At 36.0% G+C, this 22271-nt stretch overlaps 1 protein-coding gene across 1 annotated transcript in view; it reads right to left on the reverse strand.

Moving 5' to 3' along the window:
* Positions 1–22271, reverse strand: part of RYR3 (ryanodine receptor 3) — a 681173-nt gene that overhangs the window by 368675 nt on the left and 290227 nt on the right. The window contains exons 6-8 of the mRNA XM_043982013.1: positions 16969–17081; positions 15928–16027; positions 13359–13452 (exon numbers count right to left, since the gene is read on the reverse strand). Coding sequence (XP_043837948.1) covers positions 13359–13452; positions 15928–16027; positions 16969–17081 — 307 coding nt within the window. The remainder of the gene's footprint in view (positions 1–13358; positions 13453–15927; positions 16028–16968; positions 17082–22271) is intronic.

A 22271-nucleotide genomic window follows, 5' to 3' on the forward strand; every position in this document is an offset into this window, starting at 1 on the left:
TATGCTGTCCCCCCCTTAGGCTATGAGCTCCTTGAGAGGAGGACTGTCTTTTGCCTTTTTTGTGTGTGTCTTTCTTTAGTGCTTAGCACAGTGTTTGGCACACAGTAGATACTTAATAAATGTTTCCAGAGTGACCAACTAAAAAGAGATAAGAATATACCAGATAAAGTAAAGGAGCAATGAAAACAAAGAGAAGGAAAGGAAGGAAATTTTCATAGCACTATCAGTAGAGAGATAAAAAGAAATAAGCTAGCAAAGAAAAGCTCTGAAAAGAATAAAGAAACAATATAAAGCAAAGGAATACCAGAAGTATCCAGAAGACTGCAATTATAAAATAAAGATTATAAGAGGAAAGTACAAAGATAGCAGGTTTGGGGGAATACATGCATGCTCAAAAATAATTTAAAAAATTAACATGGAAATAGGAATTAAAAATTTCAGAATTAAAGATCTAAGAATCATTAACCTCAAGAAACATATGATTAAATAAAAAGCTATAATACGATATTTTAAGAAATCATAAAAAGAAAATTTCCCAGAATTACTGGAACTAGTAGCAAAGTGCTGAGTAAAATAATCCATAAGATATTAAAAGTGAAGAACCCAAGATTTAACATGCCAAGAAATGTGGCTTGCAAAATCCTAGGTCAAAGAGAAAAGAATTAGAATGAGAAAATTACATGCCAAGGAACTCCACTCAGAACAACTTGGTCCACACACTAATAACAAGAAAAAAGAGAAAAAATAATATATTTTAAAAGCTTTTTGAGAATTAGGTGAAAAAGGACTTCATGGGGCAGAGCCAAGATGGCGGAGAAAAGCTAAGAACTTTCCTGAGCTTTCCCATATTTCCCTCAAAAACAACATTAAATCAAGCCTCTAAACAGATTCTGGAACTACAGAAACTACAAAAAGAGAGACAAAATCCTGCTACGTGAAATAATTTAGAGGACTTCAGAAAAGGTCTGTCTCACCTGGGGTAAAAGGGGAGGGCAACTCAGGGTCCCAGCTGGCAGCTGACCTCAGCAAAGCTCAGCCCAGTGGGCGGCTCAACACTGTTACAACTCCACACAGCTGAGAGTGGGGCAGCTGAGAGCAGTAAGAAGCTCACGACTCTGAACCCTGTGCCCCAGGAGCAGACTTCAACTTGATAAGTTTAAAAATAGCCTACCATATGAGCAAGAAACAAAAAAGGACCCTTACCATTGACAACTTCTATGGTGAAAGGGAAGACCAAAATTCAAACACAGATGAGTTAGTCAAAACATCCACAAGTGAAGACTCAAGAGGGAAGATGATCTTATCTCAAGACCAAAAAGCTCTTTTTGAAGAGTTCAAAAAGGCTTTAAAAAACCAAATAAGAGAGGTAGAAGAAAAAATGGAAAAAGAAATCAGAGAAATGAGAGCTACACTGCAAAAAGAACCACAAAAAATAACTGAGGAAAGCAATTCCTTAAAAAATACAATTGGCCAAATGAGAGAAAAAAATTAGCAAAACAGAAAAAGAATTGCAAAAGCTTACTTTGGAAAATAAGGCCTTAAAAATTAAAATCAAGCAGATGGAAGCAGATAACTCCATGAGACAACAAGAATCTGACGAGCAGAATCAAACGACTTGAAAAAATAGAAGAAAATGTGAAATACCTCATTGGAAAAACAACTGACCTAGAAAATAGGTCCAGGAGAGAGAATCTGAGAATTATTGGACTGCCTGAAAGCCATGATGAAGAAAAGAGTCTAGACACCATATTCCAGGAAATTATTATGAAGAACTGCCCTGATATTGTAGAATCAAAGGATAAAATCATCATTGAAAGAATCCACTGAACACCTCCTGAAAGAAACCCCAAAAGGAACACTTCAAGGAACATCGGAGCCAAACTCCAGAATTATCAGGTGAAGGAGAAAATACTCCAAGTAGCCATAAAGAAACCATTTAAATACCATGGAGCCATAGTCAGGATTGCTCAGGACCTGGCAGCTTCAACATTAAAGGATTGCAGGGCTTGGAATATGATATACAGGAAGGCAAAAGAGCTTGGATTGCAACCCAGGATCAACTACTGAGCAAAACTGATCATTCTCTTTCAGAGGAAAAGATGGGCATACAATGAATTAGGGGACTTTCAAGACTTCCTGAGAAAAAGACCAAAAAGGAACAGAAAATATGATCTCCAAATACAAGACTCTAGAGAAATATAAAGAGGTAAACAAGGGGTTGAAAAGGGTTGTTTAATGATGTTAAACTGCTTGAGTACATATAAGTGAGGATAATACTTTTAACTCTTGAAATCTGTATCTCTGTAAAGGTATTGTTATTAAATCAACTTTGATGTGATGATATAAAGAAACTTAAGGGACAGAATAAAAGAAGACTAGGGGGAGGAGAGGAAGGGAGAGGTGGAATGGGGTTAATTATATCATAGGAAGAGGCACAAAAAGGAACCTATTAAAACAGTGAAAGAAGAGAGGGGTGGGCATTGTTGCAACCTTACTCTCATCAGACTTGGTTCAGGGAGAAAATAAAATACACTCCCATTTGTATAAAGAAACTTAGCTTACTCTGTAAGGAAACAAAAAGAGAAGGGGAAAAAGGGTGATATTGATAGAAGGGAGGGCACAAGTGGGGGAAAATGGAGCAAGAAAAAGGGCAGCTGATAAAAGGGAGGGCAGATTGAGGGAGGCAGTGGTGAGAAGCAAAACACTGATCAAGTGAAAGAAAGAAAGAAGGGGAAAAGAAGATGGAGGGAAATAAAGTTAATAATTTTAACTGTGAATGTGAATGGGATGAACTCTCCCATAAAACGGAAACAAATTGCAGAGTGGATTAAAAACCAGAATCCTACAATATGCTGTTTACAAGAACACATCTGAGGGGGCAGCTAGATGGTGCAATGGTAAAGCACCGGCCCTGGATTCAGGAGTACCTGAGTTCGGATCCGGCCTCAGACACTTGACACTTACTAGCTGTGTGACCTTGGGCAAGTCACTTAACCCTCATTGCCCTGCAAAAAACAAAAAACAAAACCCAAAAAACACCAAGAAACACATCTGAAGCAGAGAGATACACACAGAGTAAAGGGATAAGGCTGGAGCACAATATATTATGCATCAGCTATAGTCAATAAAGCAGGGGTAGCAATCCTTATCTCAGATAAAGCAAAGGCAAAAATGGATCTCATTAAAAGAGATATGGAAAGAAACTACATCTTGCTAAAAGGTACTATAGATAATGAAGTAATATCAATATTACACATGTATGCACCAAGTGGTATGGCATCCAAATTCTTAGAGGAGAAGTTAAATGAGTTATGAGAGGAAATAGACAGTAATATTACACTAGTGGGGGATCTGAATCTTCCCCTCTCAGAATTAGATAAATCTAGCCAAAAAATAAATAAGAAAGAAGTGAAAGAGGTGAATAGAATACTAGAAAAGTTAGACATGATAGATGTCTGGAGAAAATTGAATGGGGATAGAAAGGGATATACCTTTTTCTCTGCAGTACATGGCACATATTAAAAAACTGACCATGTATTAGGGCACAAAAACATCATAGTCAAATGTAGAAAGGCAGAAATAGTAAATGCATCCTTCTCAGATCATGATGCAATAAAAATTGCATGTAATAAAGAGTCATGGAAAGGTAGACTGAAAATCAATTGGAAACTAAATAATTTCATTCTAAAAAATGAGTGGGTCAAACAAAAAATCATAGAAACAATCAATAACTTTATCCACGAGAATGACAATAATGAGACAACATATCAAAATCTATGGGATGCAGCTAAAGCAGTGCTTAGGGGAAAATTTATAGCTCTAACTGCTTACATGAATAAAAAAGAGAAAGAGGAGATCAATGAATTGGGCATGCAACTTAAAAAGCTAGAAAAAGAACAAAGTAGAAATCCCCAAATAGATACTAAACTAGAGATCCTGAAAACTAAAGGAGAAATTAATAAGATTGAAAGCAAAAAAACTATAGAATTAATCAATAAAACTAAGAGCTGGTTTTATAAAAAAATAGTAAAATAGATAAAATATTGGTTAATTTGATTAAAAAAAGAAAGAAGAAAACCAAATTACCAGTATAAAAAATGAAAAGGGTGATCTTACCATCAATGAAGTGGAAATTATAGCAATAATTAGGAGCTATTTTGCCCAGCTGTATGCCAATAAATTTAACAATCTAAATTAAATGGATAAATATTTACAAAAACACAAACTGCCTAGGTTAACTGAAGAGGAAATAAAATCCTTAAATAAGCCCATATTAAACAAAGAAATTGAACAAGCCATCAATGAACTCCCTAAGAAAAAAATCCCCAGGGCCAGATGGGCTTACAGGTGAATTTTACCAAACATTTAAAGAACAATTAATTCCAATATTATACAAATTATTTAGAATAATAGGTGAAGAAGGAGTTCTACCAAATTCGTTTTAGACACAAATATGGTGGTGATACCAAAACCAGGCAGAGCAAAAAAAGAGAAAGAAAATTATAGAACAATTTCTCTAATGAATATAGATACTAAAATCTTAAACAAGATATTAGCAAGGAGAATCCAGCAAGTGATCACCAGGATAATACACTATGACCAGGTGGGATTTATACCTGGAATGCAGGGCTGGTTCAACATTATTAAACTATTAACATAATCAACCACATCAATAAGAAAACTAACCAAAATCATATGATTATCTCAATAGATGCACAGAAAGCTTTTGACAAAATACAGCATCCATTCCTAATAAAAACACCAGAGAGATAGGAATAGGTGCAGCTTTCCTTAAAATAATAAGCAGTATCTACCTAAAACCATCAGGAATCATTATATGTATTGGAGATAAGTTAGAGGCCTTCCCAATAAGATCAGGGGTGAAACAGGGATGACCATTATCACCTCTATTATTCAATATTATACTAGAAATGTTAGAGTTAGCAATCAGAGAAGAAAAAGGAATTAAAGGAATTAAAATAGGCAGGGAGGAAACAAAACTATCACTCTTTGCAGATGATATGAAGGTATACTTAGAGAATCCTAGAGAAACAACACAAAAATTACTTGAAACAATTAACAACTTTAGCAAAGTAGCGGGATACAAAATAAATCCACATAAATCATCAGCATTTCTATACATGACCAACAAAGTCCAGCAGCAAGAGATAGAAAGAGAAATTCCATTTAAAGTAACAATAGATAATATAAAATACTTGAGAGTCTACTTGCCAAGACAAACCCAGGAACTCTATGAACACAATTACCAAACACCTTTCACACAAATCAAATCAGATCTAAATAATTGGAAAGATATCAATTGCTCATGGATAGGCCGAGCTAATATAATAAAAATGACAATTCTACCTAAATTAATGTACTTATTCAGTGCCATACCAATCAGACTACCTAAAAATTATTTTATAGAGCTAGAAAAAATAATAACAAAATTCATCTGGAAAAACAAAATGTCAAGAATGTCAAGGGAAATAATGAAAAAAAAAAAACGCGCAGGAAGGCGGGTTAGCTGTACCAAATCTGGAGCTCTACTATAAAGTGGCAGTCATCAAAACTATCTGGTACTGGCTAAGAAATAGAATGGAGGACCAATGGAATAGGCTAGGCACAGGAGACACAGTAGTAAATGACATTACTAATGTACTGTTTGATAAACACAAAGACCCCAGCTTCTGGGATAGGAATTCAGTATTTGACAAAAATTGCTGGGAAAACTGGAAGACAGAATGGCAGAAATTAGGCATAGACCAACATCTGACACCTTATACTAAAATAAGGTCAAAATGGGTACATGATTTAGATATAAGAGGCGATACCATTGGTAAATTAGGAGAAAAAGGAATAGTCTACCTCTCAGATCTTTGGAAAGGAGAGAAGTTTATGACCAAACAAGAGATAGAGAATATTATGAAATGCAAAATGGATGACTTTGATTACATTAAATAAAAAAGTTTTTCTACAAACAGAAGCAATACATCCAAAATTAGAAGGGATGCAGAAAGCTGGGAAACAATTTTTATGGCCAGTACCTCTGATAAAGGCCTCCATTTCTAAAATATATAGGGAACTAAATCAAATTTATATGAATCCAAGTCATTCCCCAATTGAGAAATGATCAAAGAATATGAACAGGCAGTTTTCTGATGAAGAAATCAAAGCTATCTATTGCCATATGAAAAAATGCTCTAAATCACTATTGATTAGAGAGATGCAAATTAAAACAACTCTGAGGTACCACCTGACACCTATCAGATTGGCTAATATGACAAAAAAGGAAAATAATAAATGTTGGAGAAACTGTGGGAAAATTATAACACTAATGCATTGTTGGTGGAGCTGTGAACTGATCCAACCATTCTGGAGAGCAATTTGGAATTATGCCCAAAGGGCTATAAAGCTGTACATACCCTTTGACCCAGCAATGCCACTCTTGGGTCTTTTTCCCAAAGAGATCATAAAAAAGGGAAAAGGACCCACATATACAAAAATATTTATAGCTGCTCTTTTTGTGGTGGCAAGGAATTGGAAATTGAGGGGATGTCCATCAATTGGGGAATGGCTGAACAAGTTGTGGTATATGAATGTAATGGAATTCTATTGTGCTGTTAGAAACGATGGGCAGGTGGAGTTCAGAGAAACCAGGAAGGACTTGCATGAACTGATGATGAGTGAGATGAGCAGAATCAGAAGAACATTATATACAGTATCAACATTATGTGTTGATCAACTGTGATAGACTAGATTCTTCTCACCAATCCAACAGAACAAGAAAGTTCCAAAGATCTCATGCTGGAAAAGGCTCTCCAAATCCAGAAAAAAAAAGGAACTGTGGAATATGGATGCTGATTGGACCACACTATTTCTTTTGTTTTTGGTGCTGTTGATTTTCTGATTTGAGGTTTTTCCTTTGTGCTCTGATCCTTCTCATATAATATGACTAATGCAAAAATATGTTTAATGTTATTATGTATATATAACCTATATCAGATTGACTGCTGTCTAGGGGAGGGGGGGAAGGAGAAAAATTTGAAATTGGAAATCTTATATAAACAAATGTTGAAAATTATTTCTACATGTAACTGGAAAATAATAAAATAATTTTATCTTTTAAAAAAAGCCTTTTGCTTTTCTTTGGATCCTCAGTGCTTCCTAGAATATAGTAGTCCCTTAATAAATGTTTATTGATTAACTGAAAAGCAAAGGAACAATTCCCTGCACCCTTAGGCAACTTATGCCACAAAATTAATCACAATCCTACAGGAGGAAAAATTGGACTTTGAGAAGAACTAAGAACTTAGAAGAGGGAAGGGTTAGGTAGAGTTTTGAAATGTAATTTCAGTGGCAAAATAAATTTAAGTAAAACAAAAAAGTTTGAATAGAGCTAGGTCAATGTCTCAGCTTACTTACTGAAAGAGGGAGACAAGGCTATTTAAGAGCCATCCATCAAACATCTCTTAATCAACCATTCATTAGCAACTTTAGATAGAACATTTTTATTTTAGTGAAATGGTTGGAAGTCAAACTATAAAGGGTTGTAGAGAGAGTGAGAGGAGAAAAGGAAGAAGGAGCTCAGTAGATATGTAGTTTGAGAGGGAGAGCACTAGCAGTTTAGGGGATAGGGAAAAGCTTCATTCAGAAGGTACTGGTCGAACTGTGTTTTAGAGGAAGGATTCTATGTAGCAAAGGTGAGGAAGGAGTGAATCCCAGGCATGTGTAACAACCAGTGCAAAGGCACAAAGGCAGGAGGTAGTACATCATATGTAAGTAGACACTTTCATAAGCCAAGACATTCACAGAATGTATATTTGGTAGAAAAATGCAAACCAACAAGAAATTATAAGAATCATGGGAAAGGAAAAGAGCAGGCTATTTTTTAGTTACTAACTTTAATAAACATTAAATTTCCAACTCATTTAACATACTACAAGTCAAACTTAGATACTCTCTCTTCTATGGGCCTTCATTACACTATTGGGCATCTACTATATAAAGAGCCCTTTGCTAAGTGCTAGAAATATAAAGACAAAAAATAATTTCTTTCTTCAAGGAGCTTACATTATGCTGGGGTGATAGAAATATTGTTTATACAGATAAGTAAGTACAATGTGAGGAAAGGGGACTAACAGTTATAGAAATCAGGAAAGACTTCATATATGAAGTTAACAATTGAGTTGAGCCTTGAAGGAAGGCAAGGATTTTCAGAGGTAAAGATGAGGTACATCCATTTGCCTTACCAAATCAAAGAGAAGGGAGATAATTTTTAAATCAATTCAAAACTTTTCACATGTTTCCTTAGAGCACTTGAAGAGAATTTCACAACCTAAATGAATTAGTATCAAGGAATTACTGGAATTATATTAGAATTATTAGGAGTTTTTGACAAGATTTTCCTTATTGTTGGTCATAATTCAATCAATTTAATTCAACCAGAATTTACCAAGTGCCTATTAAGAGTCTAATTGTTCTTCTAATCAGACAAAATTTTCAATTAGGGCTTTATCCTTTATCTATCTCTATCTCTCTCCATGGATCAAATCAGTTACCAAATCTTGTCTTTTCTACCTCTATAACATTTATTACATCTGTCCCCTTCTTTCCACTAACACAGTCACCACCCTAATTTAGTCCTTCATCACTAGTTACCCAGATTGTTATTGAAACAGCTTCCTAATTTATTCCCCTGCCTCAAGTTTTTCACCACTCATTTTTAATTTCCATATACCTGGCAAGGCAATTTTCCTAAGCGTGACCATATTAGTCCTTTAATTAAATTTTAGTGGCTCCCAATTACTTCTAGAACCAAGTAACTTCTCTCTTTAGCATAGAAAGTTCTTTTCAAACTCACTCCATTCTACTTTTCCAGCCTTTTTTTACACATTATTTTCTTCTATGCACTCTATAATTCAGTCTAACTGACCTTAATTCTGTCCCTTACATGTAACAATCCATCTCTTATCAACATGACTTTATAATAGTTGTTCCCCCATATCTAGAATGCTCTCCCTTCCTGACATTATCTCTTAGAATTCCTGCTTTCCTTCAAGACTCAGTTTATAAATCACCTTCTACATGAGATCTTTCCTAGTCTCTCAGTTTGTAGTGTTATAACCTGATGTTTGCTTTGCATCCTATATGTGCACATATCATCTCTCCTATTGGAATGTAAGCTCTTTGAGGCCAGGAGATGTTCTGCTGAATTCAAAATTGAGGAGATGTCCATCAATTTGGGAATGGCTGAATAAATTGTGGGATGAGATTGTGATGGAACACTATTGTGTTATGGGAAATGATGAGTAAGATGCTATCAGAAAAACCTGGAAAGTCGTACATGAGCTGAAGCAGTGAAATGCACTGTCTACAAACTAACAGCAATATTGTAAAATGATCAGCTGTGAATGACTTAGCTATTTTCAGCAATACAGTGATCCACAACAACTCTGAAGGACTTATGAAAAATGCAATCCATCTCCAGAGAAAGAACTGATGGTGTCTGAATACAGATTGAAAAAACATTTTTTTTTAGTTCCTTTTTCTAAAGTTTTTTTTTTTGGGGGGGGGTCTGTTTTCTTTCACTACCTAATGTGGAAATGTTTTACATGACTGCACATGTATAAATTATATTGAATTGCTTGCCTTCTTAAGAGGTGGGGTGGGGAGGGAGGGAGGAGGAGAATTTGGAACACAAAGTTTTAAAAATCGGTGTTAAAATTGTTTTTACATGTAATTTGGGGGAAAAATAAAATTCTAAAAAACTGGAAAATAAAAAGTAACTGCCATCCTCAGAAATATCCACTTTTTCAGGGGCATATAAGTTGTGCATCTTCCACCATGAAGGTCTTTGATATGTGAGACTGTTACTGACCATTTTATTAATAAAATACTAGCATTATTAATAAAATTATTAATTACCCCAACAAAAAAGATGTTCTGCTTTTGTCTTTGTATTTCTAGCACCAAGAACAGTGTCCACCAGAAAGTAGGTACTAAATAAATGCTTACTGGTAGATTAAATGAACAATATAAAAATAAAACCATTTCAAACCTCCAGGAATTTACATTCTACTGTCGGAAAACAATACAAAGGTCAGTCCAAAAAAAAATTCTTTTTGACCTGATGTGTATACAGAACTCCTGTAAAATTTCTACTAGACCTTCTTTGAAACTTATAGACTTGGGGGCAGCTAGGTGGTGCAGTGGATAAAGCACCAGCCCTGGATTCAGGAGGACCTGAGTTCAAATCCAGCCTCAGACACTTGACACTTACTATCTGTTTGACTTTGGGCAAGTCACTTAACCCTCACTGCCCCGCCCAAAAAGAAAAGAAAAGAAAAGAAACTTATAGACTTAAAGAGTTGGGACACTGAGGAGTTAAGTAATAGCTAAAATATTTCTAAGAAGCTACCTAGTTCATTTTGAGGTTCAACTTAAGTGTAGGCTCCAATACTAACCCTTTCTCCAGCTTCCTCCCTGTTGTTAGTACTGTCTTCTCCAAATTATTTATTATGGAAATATAAAATACATATGAACAAATACAAAGTAAATTTTTTTTCCAGTGGGAGTGGACTCAGTAATACCAGGGGACAGGGGAAGGGGAAATCAAAAGAGTGCTTATAAAGGAAATTATACTGTAGTTGAGCCTTAAAGGAAGCTAGAAAGTCCAAGAGGAAGGGAGAGGGACAGAAGAATATTCTAGGAAGAAAGTAGGGGGCAGCTAGGTGGTCAGGGGCAGCTAGGTGGTCGGGAGCAGGTAGGTGGCGCAGTGGATAAAGCACCGGCCCTGGATTCAGGAGGACCTGAGTTCAAATCTGGCCTCAGACACTTGACACTTACTAGCTGTGTGACCCTGGGCAAGTCACTTAACCCCTGTTGCCCCGCAAAAAAAAAAAAAAAAAAGTATAATTTATACAATGACAAAAGTATGAGAAGAAATGTTATATGAGGATTAAGCAATAAGCCATTTTGAATGGAATGAAAATTTTGTGAAGAGAAGCAATGTGAAGTGGATTCTAGAAAAAACGGGTTGGAGCCAGATAGTAGAAAGATTTGAATGACAGATAAATTTATAAGTGATCCTAAAGAAAACAACAAGCCACTAAAGAGATTTTACCATGAAAGTAATGTAGTTTACTCTGTGCTTTGGGAATATCAATTTGGCAGGGGTAAGAAGGCAAGATTGCTAAGGAGAATGACTAGATTCAGGGGGATCAAGTGGAGAGGTGATAAAGTCTTCACCTAGTTTTAAAGTGAATTAAAAAAAGAAGTCGAAAAAAGGCCTTTTGGAGGCAGAACTGATGAGATTTAGCAACCTTATAAGCTATGAGAAGTGAAAGAGAGAGAAAAGTAATGAAGCTGAAAGCCTTTGTAACTGGAAAGATAGTAGTGCCCACAAGGGAAATAGGGGTATTTAGAAGAAGAGGGGTTTATGAGGGACATAATGAAGCACCACTGTGCCCTGGAAGGCCTACCTTATCTTAGGATCACTGAAGAAACAAAGAAAAAAGAGAGGAAGAGGAAGAAAAGGCTTAGTATTTCTTGAACTTGAATCACCACAGGTGAAATTAATCGAATTGGTGGAGGGAAGAGGGATCTAATGAACCATATTCTTATCTGGGTCAAGCAAGGAAAAGTTTAAAAAAGAAAGATTATAGTAGTAGAAGTAGAGAAATGTAAGAAGAGGCTTAGGCTGGGGGAAAAGGGAAGGAAGAGAGTTGTCTGAGATGAGGGGAAAAATGGCTTCAATGAAAACAAAGTACAGCTCTACTGATTTTAATTTGAACAGAGGGAGAGGGGGAAAGGAGATCAAGATTAGATAGTCTCAAGCCATACAACTGTAAATACCTAGTGCTGATTTATTATTGCATGCAAAAACATATTTAAAACACACAAAAAATATATGGAGTTTTCAAATGATGGGCTGGAATGGAATTTATTATGACTAGGTTGAATTTATGAAACCAAAAGTGCTAATCATCATCATAGACAAGGCAAGTATATGATTTAAAAAGGAAGAAAGAGGCTTCATGCTACCAGAACCTAAACCATACTATAAAGCAGCTAATTATAAAAACTGCTACAGTACTTCACACGTCGTAAGCACTTAACAAATGCTTGCTGACTATCTGGTACTGCATAAAAAGTAGAAAATAGATCAATGGAATAAACCAGATAAGCAAAACCTAGAAACAAATGCACAAAGAAGTTTAGTATCTATAAAACCCCAAAGCACAAACTGCTACGGAAGGAACTTCTTATTTGACAAGATTCAATGGGAAACTGGAAAGCTCTCTGGTAAAAAAGTGGTTTAAATCAGTACTTATGCTATATCTTTCATAATTGTGAATAAAGTATAATTAGAAAAGAAGAAACAAAAATGACAAAATAGACAACCTAGATTACAAAAAAATGCAAAAACTTTTGTACAAATAAAACTGATTCAGCTGGAATCATAAGAAATCTGGAATTATGCCTGATAAGCTACTAAATTGTTTATGCCCTCTGACCCATAAATACCACTACTGCGATTTGGACTTCAGTGAGGATACTGACAGCAAGAAAAAAATATATATGTACAAAACTGTTCACAGCAGCATTTTGTTTCTCCTCCTGCATCAATGTAAACCAAACTTGTAAGAGCCAAGAATACTTTCTCAATAACGATTAAAGAAAAAAAGAATTCATCATAGCAAATCTAAAACCCAGATAAAGAATTTTTTGTTTTAGACTATGGATTAAACAAGCTGCTTTCCACAGATGCCTGTAAAAAAGAGTGTAAGTATGGCATGAATTTGTTTCAAACAAAGCACTTATCCCTGGCAGCATCCTTTAAATGTGGTTCACCTATATTTGGCACACACCACCATTCTATTCGATGTACAGAACACTACTATGTAGTAGCCCTGACACTATATACTTACAAACAAAAGCAAATTATTGAACTCTATCCAAATGACTAAGCACACATAAAGTGGATTCAGGACTTAGCGACCCCTTAGAGTCTTGTAAATCATTAGAACAATTAGGATGCCTGTTCTAGTCTCTATCATGAACAATGGATGCTTTTTATTCCAAAATTAGTCAAAGAATCTGGGATGAGAAGTAACCCAGAAAATATGGGATACTTTATAAAATTACTTTCTATTTACATTGGCTTGTTCTCTCCTAAGTAACACATGTATGAAAAGTTAATATTACCTCTGTTCTTACTTTACAGATTGGAAAATTAAAGCCTGAGAAAGTTGAATATCTTGACCAGAAACTAAAAAGTTGATATGAAATGAAGTCCAAATCAGAATGCTTGATGCTTTCAGCCATACAATAAGAGATGAAAGTAATTGGCTTACCTGTGCTGGGAATCATTGTGGTCTGTGGATAGGGTTGTCAAACACTCATCATGGCCATGGAAAAAACGTACTACATGCCCACCAAGTAGGTATCCTGTAGGAGAACCACATCTTACCATTATAATGTTGAAACACTGACAGAATGATTACTGTTGGCTTAGTTCCTATATTTTGTCTGTGGTAAAGAAGTCAAATGCATGCAAGACTTAGTAACTAATATAAGACTCAGGGGTATGAATGTAGACTCCTATAGATTCGGTAATCTAATTCAGGAGACAGAGAAAATAGAAGGAATGTGAAACAGACACTTTAGCTGAGAGTCAAACAGTACCAAAGATAATAAACAAACAATATCACAAGAAATCAGGTTAATTATAACTTCAATATTATAGCTAGAGAACAATGGGGAGTTGGTATTATATTTAAATGGTTCAATTTTCTAACAACCAAGACATTCACAAAACATCTATTTGGTGTAAAAATGCAAACCAATCAGCAATTATAAGAAAAGAAAGAATCATGGGGAAGGAAAAGAGCAAGCTATTTCTTAGGTATTAACTTTAATAGACTCATTTTAACATATTGTAGGTAAAACGTTGAACATTCAATGTAACAAAGAAAAGGAAAGGTGCAGTATTTCACTCATGCCTCAAATGAATGAACTCGGATTCGTCTAATTCATGGGTTTTGATACGTGGAACTGAATTTTAACAATTATAATTCAGGAAATAATGTAAAAGTAATACTCATCATTCACTCTTCCAACAAACTACAAAGGTTGGTTCAGAAAAGGATTAAGAGGGTAGTTGCCCTAGCATGAGCCTTACACTGACAAAGACAATTCTATAGATAGTACATTAGTTGTCCCTCAAAGTTCCAAAGTCCTTCAGAAGAGTGTCCAAATAATACTTATAAACTCAGAATGTCAATTATGTGTGGCTTAGATTTTTCTTTAATCTTACAGCTGAATCCTTTTTAGGGACTGGCCTCAGTTATTCTAGGAATTTGACTAGATCCCTGAAAGTAAGTCGAATCTAATAATGTGTAACCAATCCCTGGGAAGATTTACCTTTAGTTCAACACATAAAGCAGGAGTCATTGTTAACACCTTGCCATTTATCTCTGCCCTTTCTTCACCAGAGCAAGTGAAGATTTAAATAGCAATAACACCCCCCAAAAAAAAAACCCCCACACAATAACACCCCAAACAAAGTACAGCTACATTTTCCTGCCTTATTGCACTGATGCCTCCATCTGCATCAGAACATTTTTGGCATTTAGGAATAATCATGGTATATCTCATCTGAACAATAATGGTCTAAAAATTAAATACCTTCCACGATCATTTTCTTGATTAAGCATTCCATTATTTTATGATAGCAGAACCATGCTTCCTTCTGAGTCTCTCATTTACATTAATTAAGTGTCCCTCAATCAATAATCTATTCACATGGAGAAAATTGCCAAGAGACAAGGTATCTCAATTTTTCTTAATTTAATATAACATGGCAATATTTGAAAAATAAGGGTTGTGTGTGTGGGGGGGTGGATTTGACATGGATCATTGCCTTAAATGGGATTTGTTACCAGTGAATGCTGTGAAGATATTTTCCAGGGCTGAAAAATCAGGCAACAGATTAACTAAGTCATGTTCTTAACACATCAAGCAGTTCTCTAAGTACTTCTTTGAAATGATAAACAATGTCTAATTGATCCCAGATCTCTATGAGAGCTTCAAAGTTGCATTAGAATAGTAGAGATTTGTATATAGAACTTCCTGATTCCAAGAAGGAAACTTGAGAGAGAATGGAAGACCAAATATTTGAGTAGGAAGAGAACATAAAACACCTATTAAAAAATTTTATTTTTTAGAAAGAGAAACTAAGGGTTAAACAACTTGTCCAAGACCACACAAGCATAAAGCAGCATAGGTGGGATTTGAATCCAGGTCCTCTGACACCAAATTCAGAATTCTTTCTGTAATACCATGCTACTTTCATTAAAGTGCTGGACAAGGATTAAAATAGGCTATTTCTTTAAGAAAAGCATAACCCACGGGACATAACATTTTCGTATATACTATCAGGCAATTGATATATGAACTCCCATAAAAATGAGTAATAATGACCAATGAGAGTCTCAGTTTAGAAAGCCGAGTTCTTTTAACCTCCAAGGAGAGGCACTTTTGGAATAAATGTTACCAATTTAAATTGTTTGTAAATAAATTAACATTCGATGTATTCAGCAATCAATCCTAAATAATCATAAACACTAAGGGAATGACATTTGAAATCCTAAAAGAAGAATGGTTGTATGACTATGAAGATGACTAAAATATGACAAAAATTCATGCTCATGGAAATGAAGTCAAATAGAATAGTTCTTATGTGAAATTTTCATAACTCCTGTTTGCTTTATGAAGAGAAATTCATGTAACAACAAATCATGCTACCTTTTTACCAGGTTATTCTGCTATATATTATAAAAGCAAAATGCATGCACTGTAAAAAGAATATTTTTCTGTGTCCTGTGACATGTTAGGGAGTGAATGCATGTTATCAGAGCAAACCTTCTTCGATGCTACTTCCTGAGCATGTAGGATGTACATTCCAGAGTGTTTGCATAAAAGAGGCATCCACTTGTATGTTGCCATTCGATATGGAGAGATGCTGCAACAGAGACAAAAATAAGACATTCTTCCCCAGTGCTATCCCACAGGAAGCAGTTCATGTGGGGCAGCCAATTCCTTGAGCTACATAAATGTTTTTTCTAGCTTCACAATATCCCCAAAAAGCCATTCTAGAATTTTAAGGTTTAAGTTGAGCAGTACTGCTACCATTGGACTGGATCTTCAGAGTCTGTGGCAAATCAACCCCAAATCTTCAAAATGGGGTGTTTTATTCTAGGAAGTATTCAGCAAGAGGAAGGCAAGTGTTTCTGTTCTCTCCTCAGCTATTTCACAGTGTCTGTTCAATTATAGTAGTGGTATAAAAAACAGAAATAATTTCAGGCATTGGGTTAAATCTATGACAAACCTTGAAGTAGGCTGAGTTTATATTGACATTTCTACTTCTTTCAATATCCTTATTTTAATTTCTCCAATTATCCTAGTATCCACAAATGAAATTTAATCCCATGTGGGCCTTCCTTCCTCTATAGAACCCCATGCCTTGTCTTTTTTTTTCTGACTCCTTCATTGTATAAAAACTTAGTTTTCCTGTGTCCTATTCTTTCAAAGTTTTGCTCTCAACCAAGAGAGAGCTAGCTAATTTGATAAATTTGTGATAGTGGGTTAATGGATGTCAATAACAGTGAATTAATCTTTATCTTATCTGGAAATTTCCATTTTTAAAAAGGATTTCTGATGAGAATGCTATGACCTCAAAGAGCAGCTATAAAAGTTGGTATTCAGGCATCAATGCAAGCTTGTCAGGAAACACTTTAAGGCAGGGAAACTTATAGGTAGTTCTCAAACAAGACTATACTAACATCTAGTTTATCTACACACAGGGCTGGCTCCACCCAGCTGACTGTGGAGATCAGTGCTCAGCAACTTATCCATAAAAAGAAGATGCTGAGCAGGGACAGCCCCAAAACACACACCACTTACAAGATATCTTTCCGAAGACACGCTGACAAGGATGAGGTCATCACCGATTCGCACCTTCTCTCCTTCAGATCTCTGTTTGGACGCAGGGTGTATGGTCCACCAGCATGCTTCCCCTACACAGAGGCTGCTTGAGTTAGTAATTTCAATACCTCCCTATAATAAGAGCCTCTCTCAAATAATAAATAGCACATACCTGACCAATAAAATAAAAAACCTTGTGTTTCTTAATAGTCTGATCTCTCCTCCAACTTTTCTTTCCTTTAATGAAGACATTTCTTTTTTCCTCCAGTTCCCTCCAGTTCCCACTTTAATCCCTGTGACTCTTGAGAGTTGGGACTAGGGATAGACAAGGAATCTAGGTGGTTTCACCTGTGGGCCTGTAATGAGGCACATAGAGGAAACCACAGGCATACAGGGGGAACCATTTATTTTCTTATTTATTTATTTATCCATTCACTCATTTATTTATTTTTTTCAAATGCATGTCAGATGTCTTGATGTCAGAAATTCCACTGTTCATAGAAGATAGTCATTTACTTTGTAGCAAGGCAAGTTGTACAGGACAGTGAAGACTCAACACACACAGGGAAAAACAGTAACAGGTTGGGAAACATTTTTCAAACCTTAGCTATATCACATGGTTTGTCCCAGCTCTGCTCTCAAAGATACATACCCTTCATTCTTCTGTCTCTGTAGTCAGGCAGGGATCCCTAAACTTTAGAGCTACTATGTCTCCCAAATTGTGGGAGACTGCAGAATTATTTTAGAAAGTTTGCAAATCCACACAAATCCATAATTAAGGAATCTTATCTTCTTGAGACAAAATGTTACATACTAAATGTATACTATATATTACCATTTATAAATGCATAGCATTGTTGTTGTCATCAATAAAATATAAATTCCTTGAAAACTACTAATATATACATCATATTGGAGGAGCTATAAAAATATTAAAGAGTGAATCTTCATACTCAAAAAGGCTGGGAAATACTAAGCACTATACAATGATCTCATTTTACAGATGAGGAAATTAAGTCTCAAAAAAGAAAAATCATTTGCCTAATTTTATAGGGGTAGTTAGTAATAACAGAATCAATTTTTCTCATTCTCAACGAAGGAGATTAATAGGACTTAGGATAACAATAATTATAACAATAATAGTAATAATAATGTCAATAACTAGCAATTTTTATTACTTAAAGCTTTGCTAAGTGCTTTACAACTATCTCATTTTATCCTCACAACAATCCTGGGAGGATGATATTATTGAGGAAACTGAGGTAGACAAAAGTTAAGGGACTTTCACAAAATCCCAGAGCTAATAAGAATGAGGTCATATTTGAACTCAAGTCTTCTTGACTCTAGATCTAATATTCTATCTACATATTCTAATATTCTACCACATAGCTGTTCATTAAGGCACGTTAATAGATATGTTTAGAAAAAAAAGTTGCTTCTTAATGATGCCTTCCAGATCTTAAAATTTCTGTGAACAGGATGATCGTGATGGGGGCATGTCATACAAGTAATAACTGAGAATGTTTAGCAGAGAAAAGACTTGAGTAAAAACAAGATCACTGTCTTCAGGTATCTAGAAGGCTAAGGAAGATGAAGTAGGATTCTCTGTAGCTCCAGGAGAAAGAGAAAGAGAGAGAGAGAGAGAGAGAGAGAGAGAGAGAGAGAGAGAGAGAGAGAGAGAGAGAGAGAGAGAGAGAGAGAGAATGAGAGAATGAGAATTAATGGGTGAAACTTACAGAGAGATTATTTTTTTACAAGCAGAAACTTTCTTAAAATATTGATTACTGAAAATTAATAATGAGTTCTTTGTCAACAGGTATATTCAAGCTGAAGGTAGTTGACCATTTGTTTGGGGTGGCCTTACTATGAAAATCTGGATTCTTCAGTAAAGAAGGAAAATATTACATGAGATGATAAATATTTAAAGAGTACTACTGGGAAGGAGGACCTGGGGTGGACCACAGCAGGTTTGTGTTCTCTCTCTCTCTCTCTCTCTCTCTCTCTTGCTCTTGGGACCAGAGTGAACAAGCCACACTATCTCATCTTTCTTTCCTGGGACTCCATGCTGGTTCAACATTGGAAGTGTGTACTGGGCGGAGCCCTGATGATGGAGGAAAGGCAGTAAGCACTCAGAGCTCATGACACAATCACTCCAAAAAACTCCAAATAATGCCATAAGTCAATTCCTGGAGCAGCAGAACCAACAAAAGTACTGGCTGAGACAATTTTCCAGCCAAAGACAGATTAGAAGTTCAGCAGGAGGGGTCTGCTGTACCAACCCCACAGCCACGCTGACAGATCCAGCCCCAGGACGTGCCAGAAAAAGAGACTTCAGGAGCCTCTCACAGCTGCAGCTAACTCAGCTCACAGTCTGGTGAAAGGATCAAGCAGTTGGGTAGGGGGGAAGATTATAGGGGTTTCTGTTGGCACTGAATACAGGACACAGTCTTGGGTGGCGGTCCCAGGGAGGGGAAGGATACATGCACACCAGCACTTGCAACCAAAGTGAACCAGATTTGTTTCCAGATTAAAGAACAAGCAGCCTGTGGTTACTTACAAACCAAAACACAGGCCAGGTGAGCTGAGAACTTGCCTCTCCTAAAATCTTACCACCTGGAACCACTTGAAGCTTGGGATAGTACATCCTGGAGGCAGTGCCCCACTTTAAGGAGTCAAAAGTCAAGAAATAGGCTCACAAGATGAGCAGGCAGAAAAAGGTGAGGACCATAGAAAATTTCTTTGGTGCAAGGAAGATTAAGGTACACCCTCAAAAGAGGATAGCAATGTCAGGGCTCCTACATTCAAAGCTTCCAAGAAAAATATGAATTGGTCTCAACCCATAGAAGTGCTCAAAAAGGACTTTGAAGATAAAGTAGAAGAGGTAGAGGAAAAAATGAGAGTGGTGCAGGAAAGTCATGAAAAAAAAAGTAAACAGCTTGAAAAGCCAAATGGAAAAGCTTTCTGAAGAAAATAACTGCCTTAGAATTAGAATTGAACAAATGGAAGCTACTGACTTTAAGAGAAACCCAGCCACAATAAAGCAAATCCAAATGAATAAAAAATAGATGGCAATGTGAAACATCTTCTTGGAAAAACAGTTGACCTGGGAAACAGATCCAGGAGAGATCATTTGAAAATTATTGGACAGGAAAACTAGGTGGCACAGTGGATAAAATACCGGCCCTGGATTTAGGAAGACCTGAGTTCAAATCCAGCCTCAGACACTTGACATTTACTAGCTGTGAGACCTTGGACAAGTCACTTAACCTTCACTGCCTACAAAAAAAAAGAAAAAGAAAAGAAAAAGAAAATTATTGGACTACCTGAAAACCATGATCAAAAAAGGAGCTTAGATATCATCTTCCAAGAGATTGTCAGATTTTAGAAACAGAAGGTAAAATAGAAATAGAATCCACTGATCATCTCCTGAAAGATTCCAAAAGGAAAATTTCCAGGAATATTATAGCCAAATACCAGAGCTCCCAAGTCAAGGGGAAAATAATATTGCAACCAGCCATAAAGAAACAATTCAAGTACTGTGCAGCCACAGTCAGGATAACACAAGATCTAGCAGCTTCTACATTAAAAGATCAGAGGACATGGAATATGATATTCTGGAGGGCAAAGGAATTGGGATTACAACCAAGAATCACCTACCCAGCACAGCTGAGTATAATCTTTCAGGGGGAAAAATAGGACTTCCATAAAAAAGGGGAATTTCAGGCATTTGTGATGAAACTGAATAGAAACTGAATAGAAAATATGACTTTCAAATGTAAGACACCAGAAAAGTATAAAAATGTAAACAGGAAAAAGAAATAATGGCGGATTTTAAAAGGTTAAACTGTTTACACTCCTACATGAGAAGATGATATGTCTAACTCATAAGAACTTTCTCAGTATTAGGGCAGATGATAGTAATAAATTTAGACAGAGGGTACAGGTGGGAATTGATTATGAAGGGATGATATCTATAAAGCATTTTTAAAATTTATCGATTTTTTATGGGGTGGTCAGGGTTGGGTGGTATGCCTGGGGTCACACAGGTGGGTGAGTGTCTTGTGCCTAAGGCCAGATTTGGGCTCAGGTCCTCCTGGGTCCAGGGTGGGTGCTCTGTCCACTGTGTCACCTAGCTGTCCCATAATGACATCTTTAGGGTAAAATTGAGGAGGGAGAGGATTACACTGGGGGAGGGGCAAAGGGAGAGGGTGAAATCTCACATGAAAGAAGCAGAAAAGGGCTTATAGAGTGGGGGGACAGATGGGGGAGGAGTGGGGAAATGAATAAGCCTTACACTAATCAGAATTAGCTCAAAAACCTTAATCTCATAAGAGTTGGCTCAAGGAAGAAATAACATATACACTCAATTTAGTGGAGTAATCTATCTAACCTTGCAGGAAAGTTGGAAGGGAAGGGGATAAGGAGGGAGGGGTGAAGGAAGGGAGGGCAGAGTAGGGGAGGGGGCAGCCAGAAGCAAAACACTTTTGAGGAGGGGTAGGGTAAACAAAGATATAAAACAGAGTTAATGTCATGGGGAGGGAATAGGATCAAGTGAAACAGTTAACAATAGTAACTGTGAAAAAAATTTTGAAGCAGAGGCAAGAGTAATGTAAGATGATAATGATGATTGATGGGTTGGTGATGACTGGATGATGAGGATTGATTAATGATGAGGAGGATTAATTGATGATGATAATTGATGATGATGCCAAAATATATGATACTTACTTTACTGGGATACTGTGAAGAAAATTCTTTGTCAGGTATTAGGTACTATTTAAATGTTATCTATTACTGTTGTTGCAATAATCAACCTCATAAGGTTTATTGTAAAGAAATCTCTCTTTAAAGTACTATATAAAGTAGTTTACTATAAAAAAAAATGATGATCAGGATGCTATAAGAAAGACCTACAAGGACCTGCATGAGCTGATGTAACGTGAAATGTACTGTATACAAAATAATAGCAATATTGTGAGATGATCTGCTGTGAATACTTGGTTATTTTCAGCAATTCAATGATCCAAGACAACTCTGAGGTCTTATGAAAAATGCAATCCATCTACAGAGAGAGAACTGATGTTATCTGAATACAGATTGAAGCATAATTTTTTGTTAGTTTCTTTATCTGAAGTTTTTTTTGTATGTTTCTTTCACAACCTGGCTAATGTGAAAATGTTTTGCATAATTGCTCATGTATAGCTTATATTGAATTTCTTGAGTTCTTGGGGAGGAGGGAAGGAGAAAGAGAATTTGGAACACAAAGTTTTAAAAAATATTGA

Source organism: Dromiciops gliroides, chromosome 2, assembly GCF_019393635.1.
Source record: "Dromiciops gliroides isolate mDroGli1 chromosome 2, mDroGli1.pri, whole genome shotgun sequence".
NCBI classification, from domain to species: Eukaryota; Metazoa; Chordata; class Mammalia; order Microbiotheria; family Microbiotheriidae; genus Dromiciops; species Dromiciops gliroides.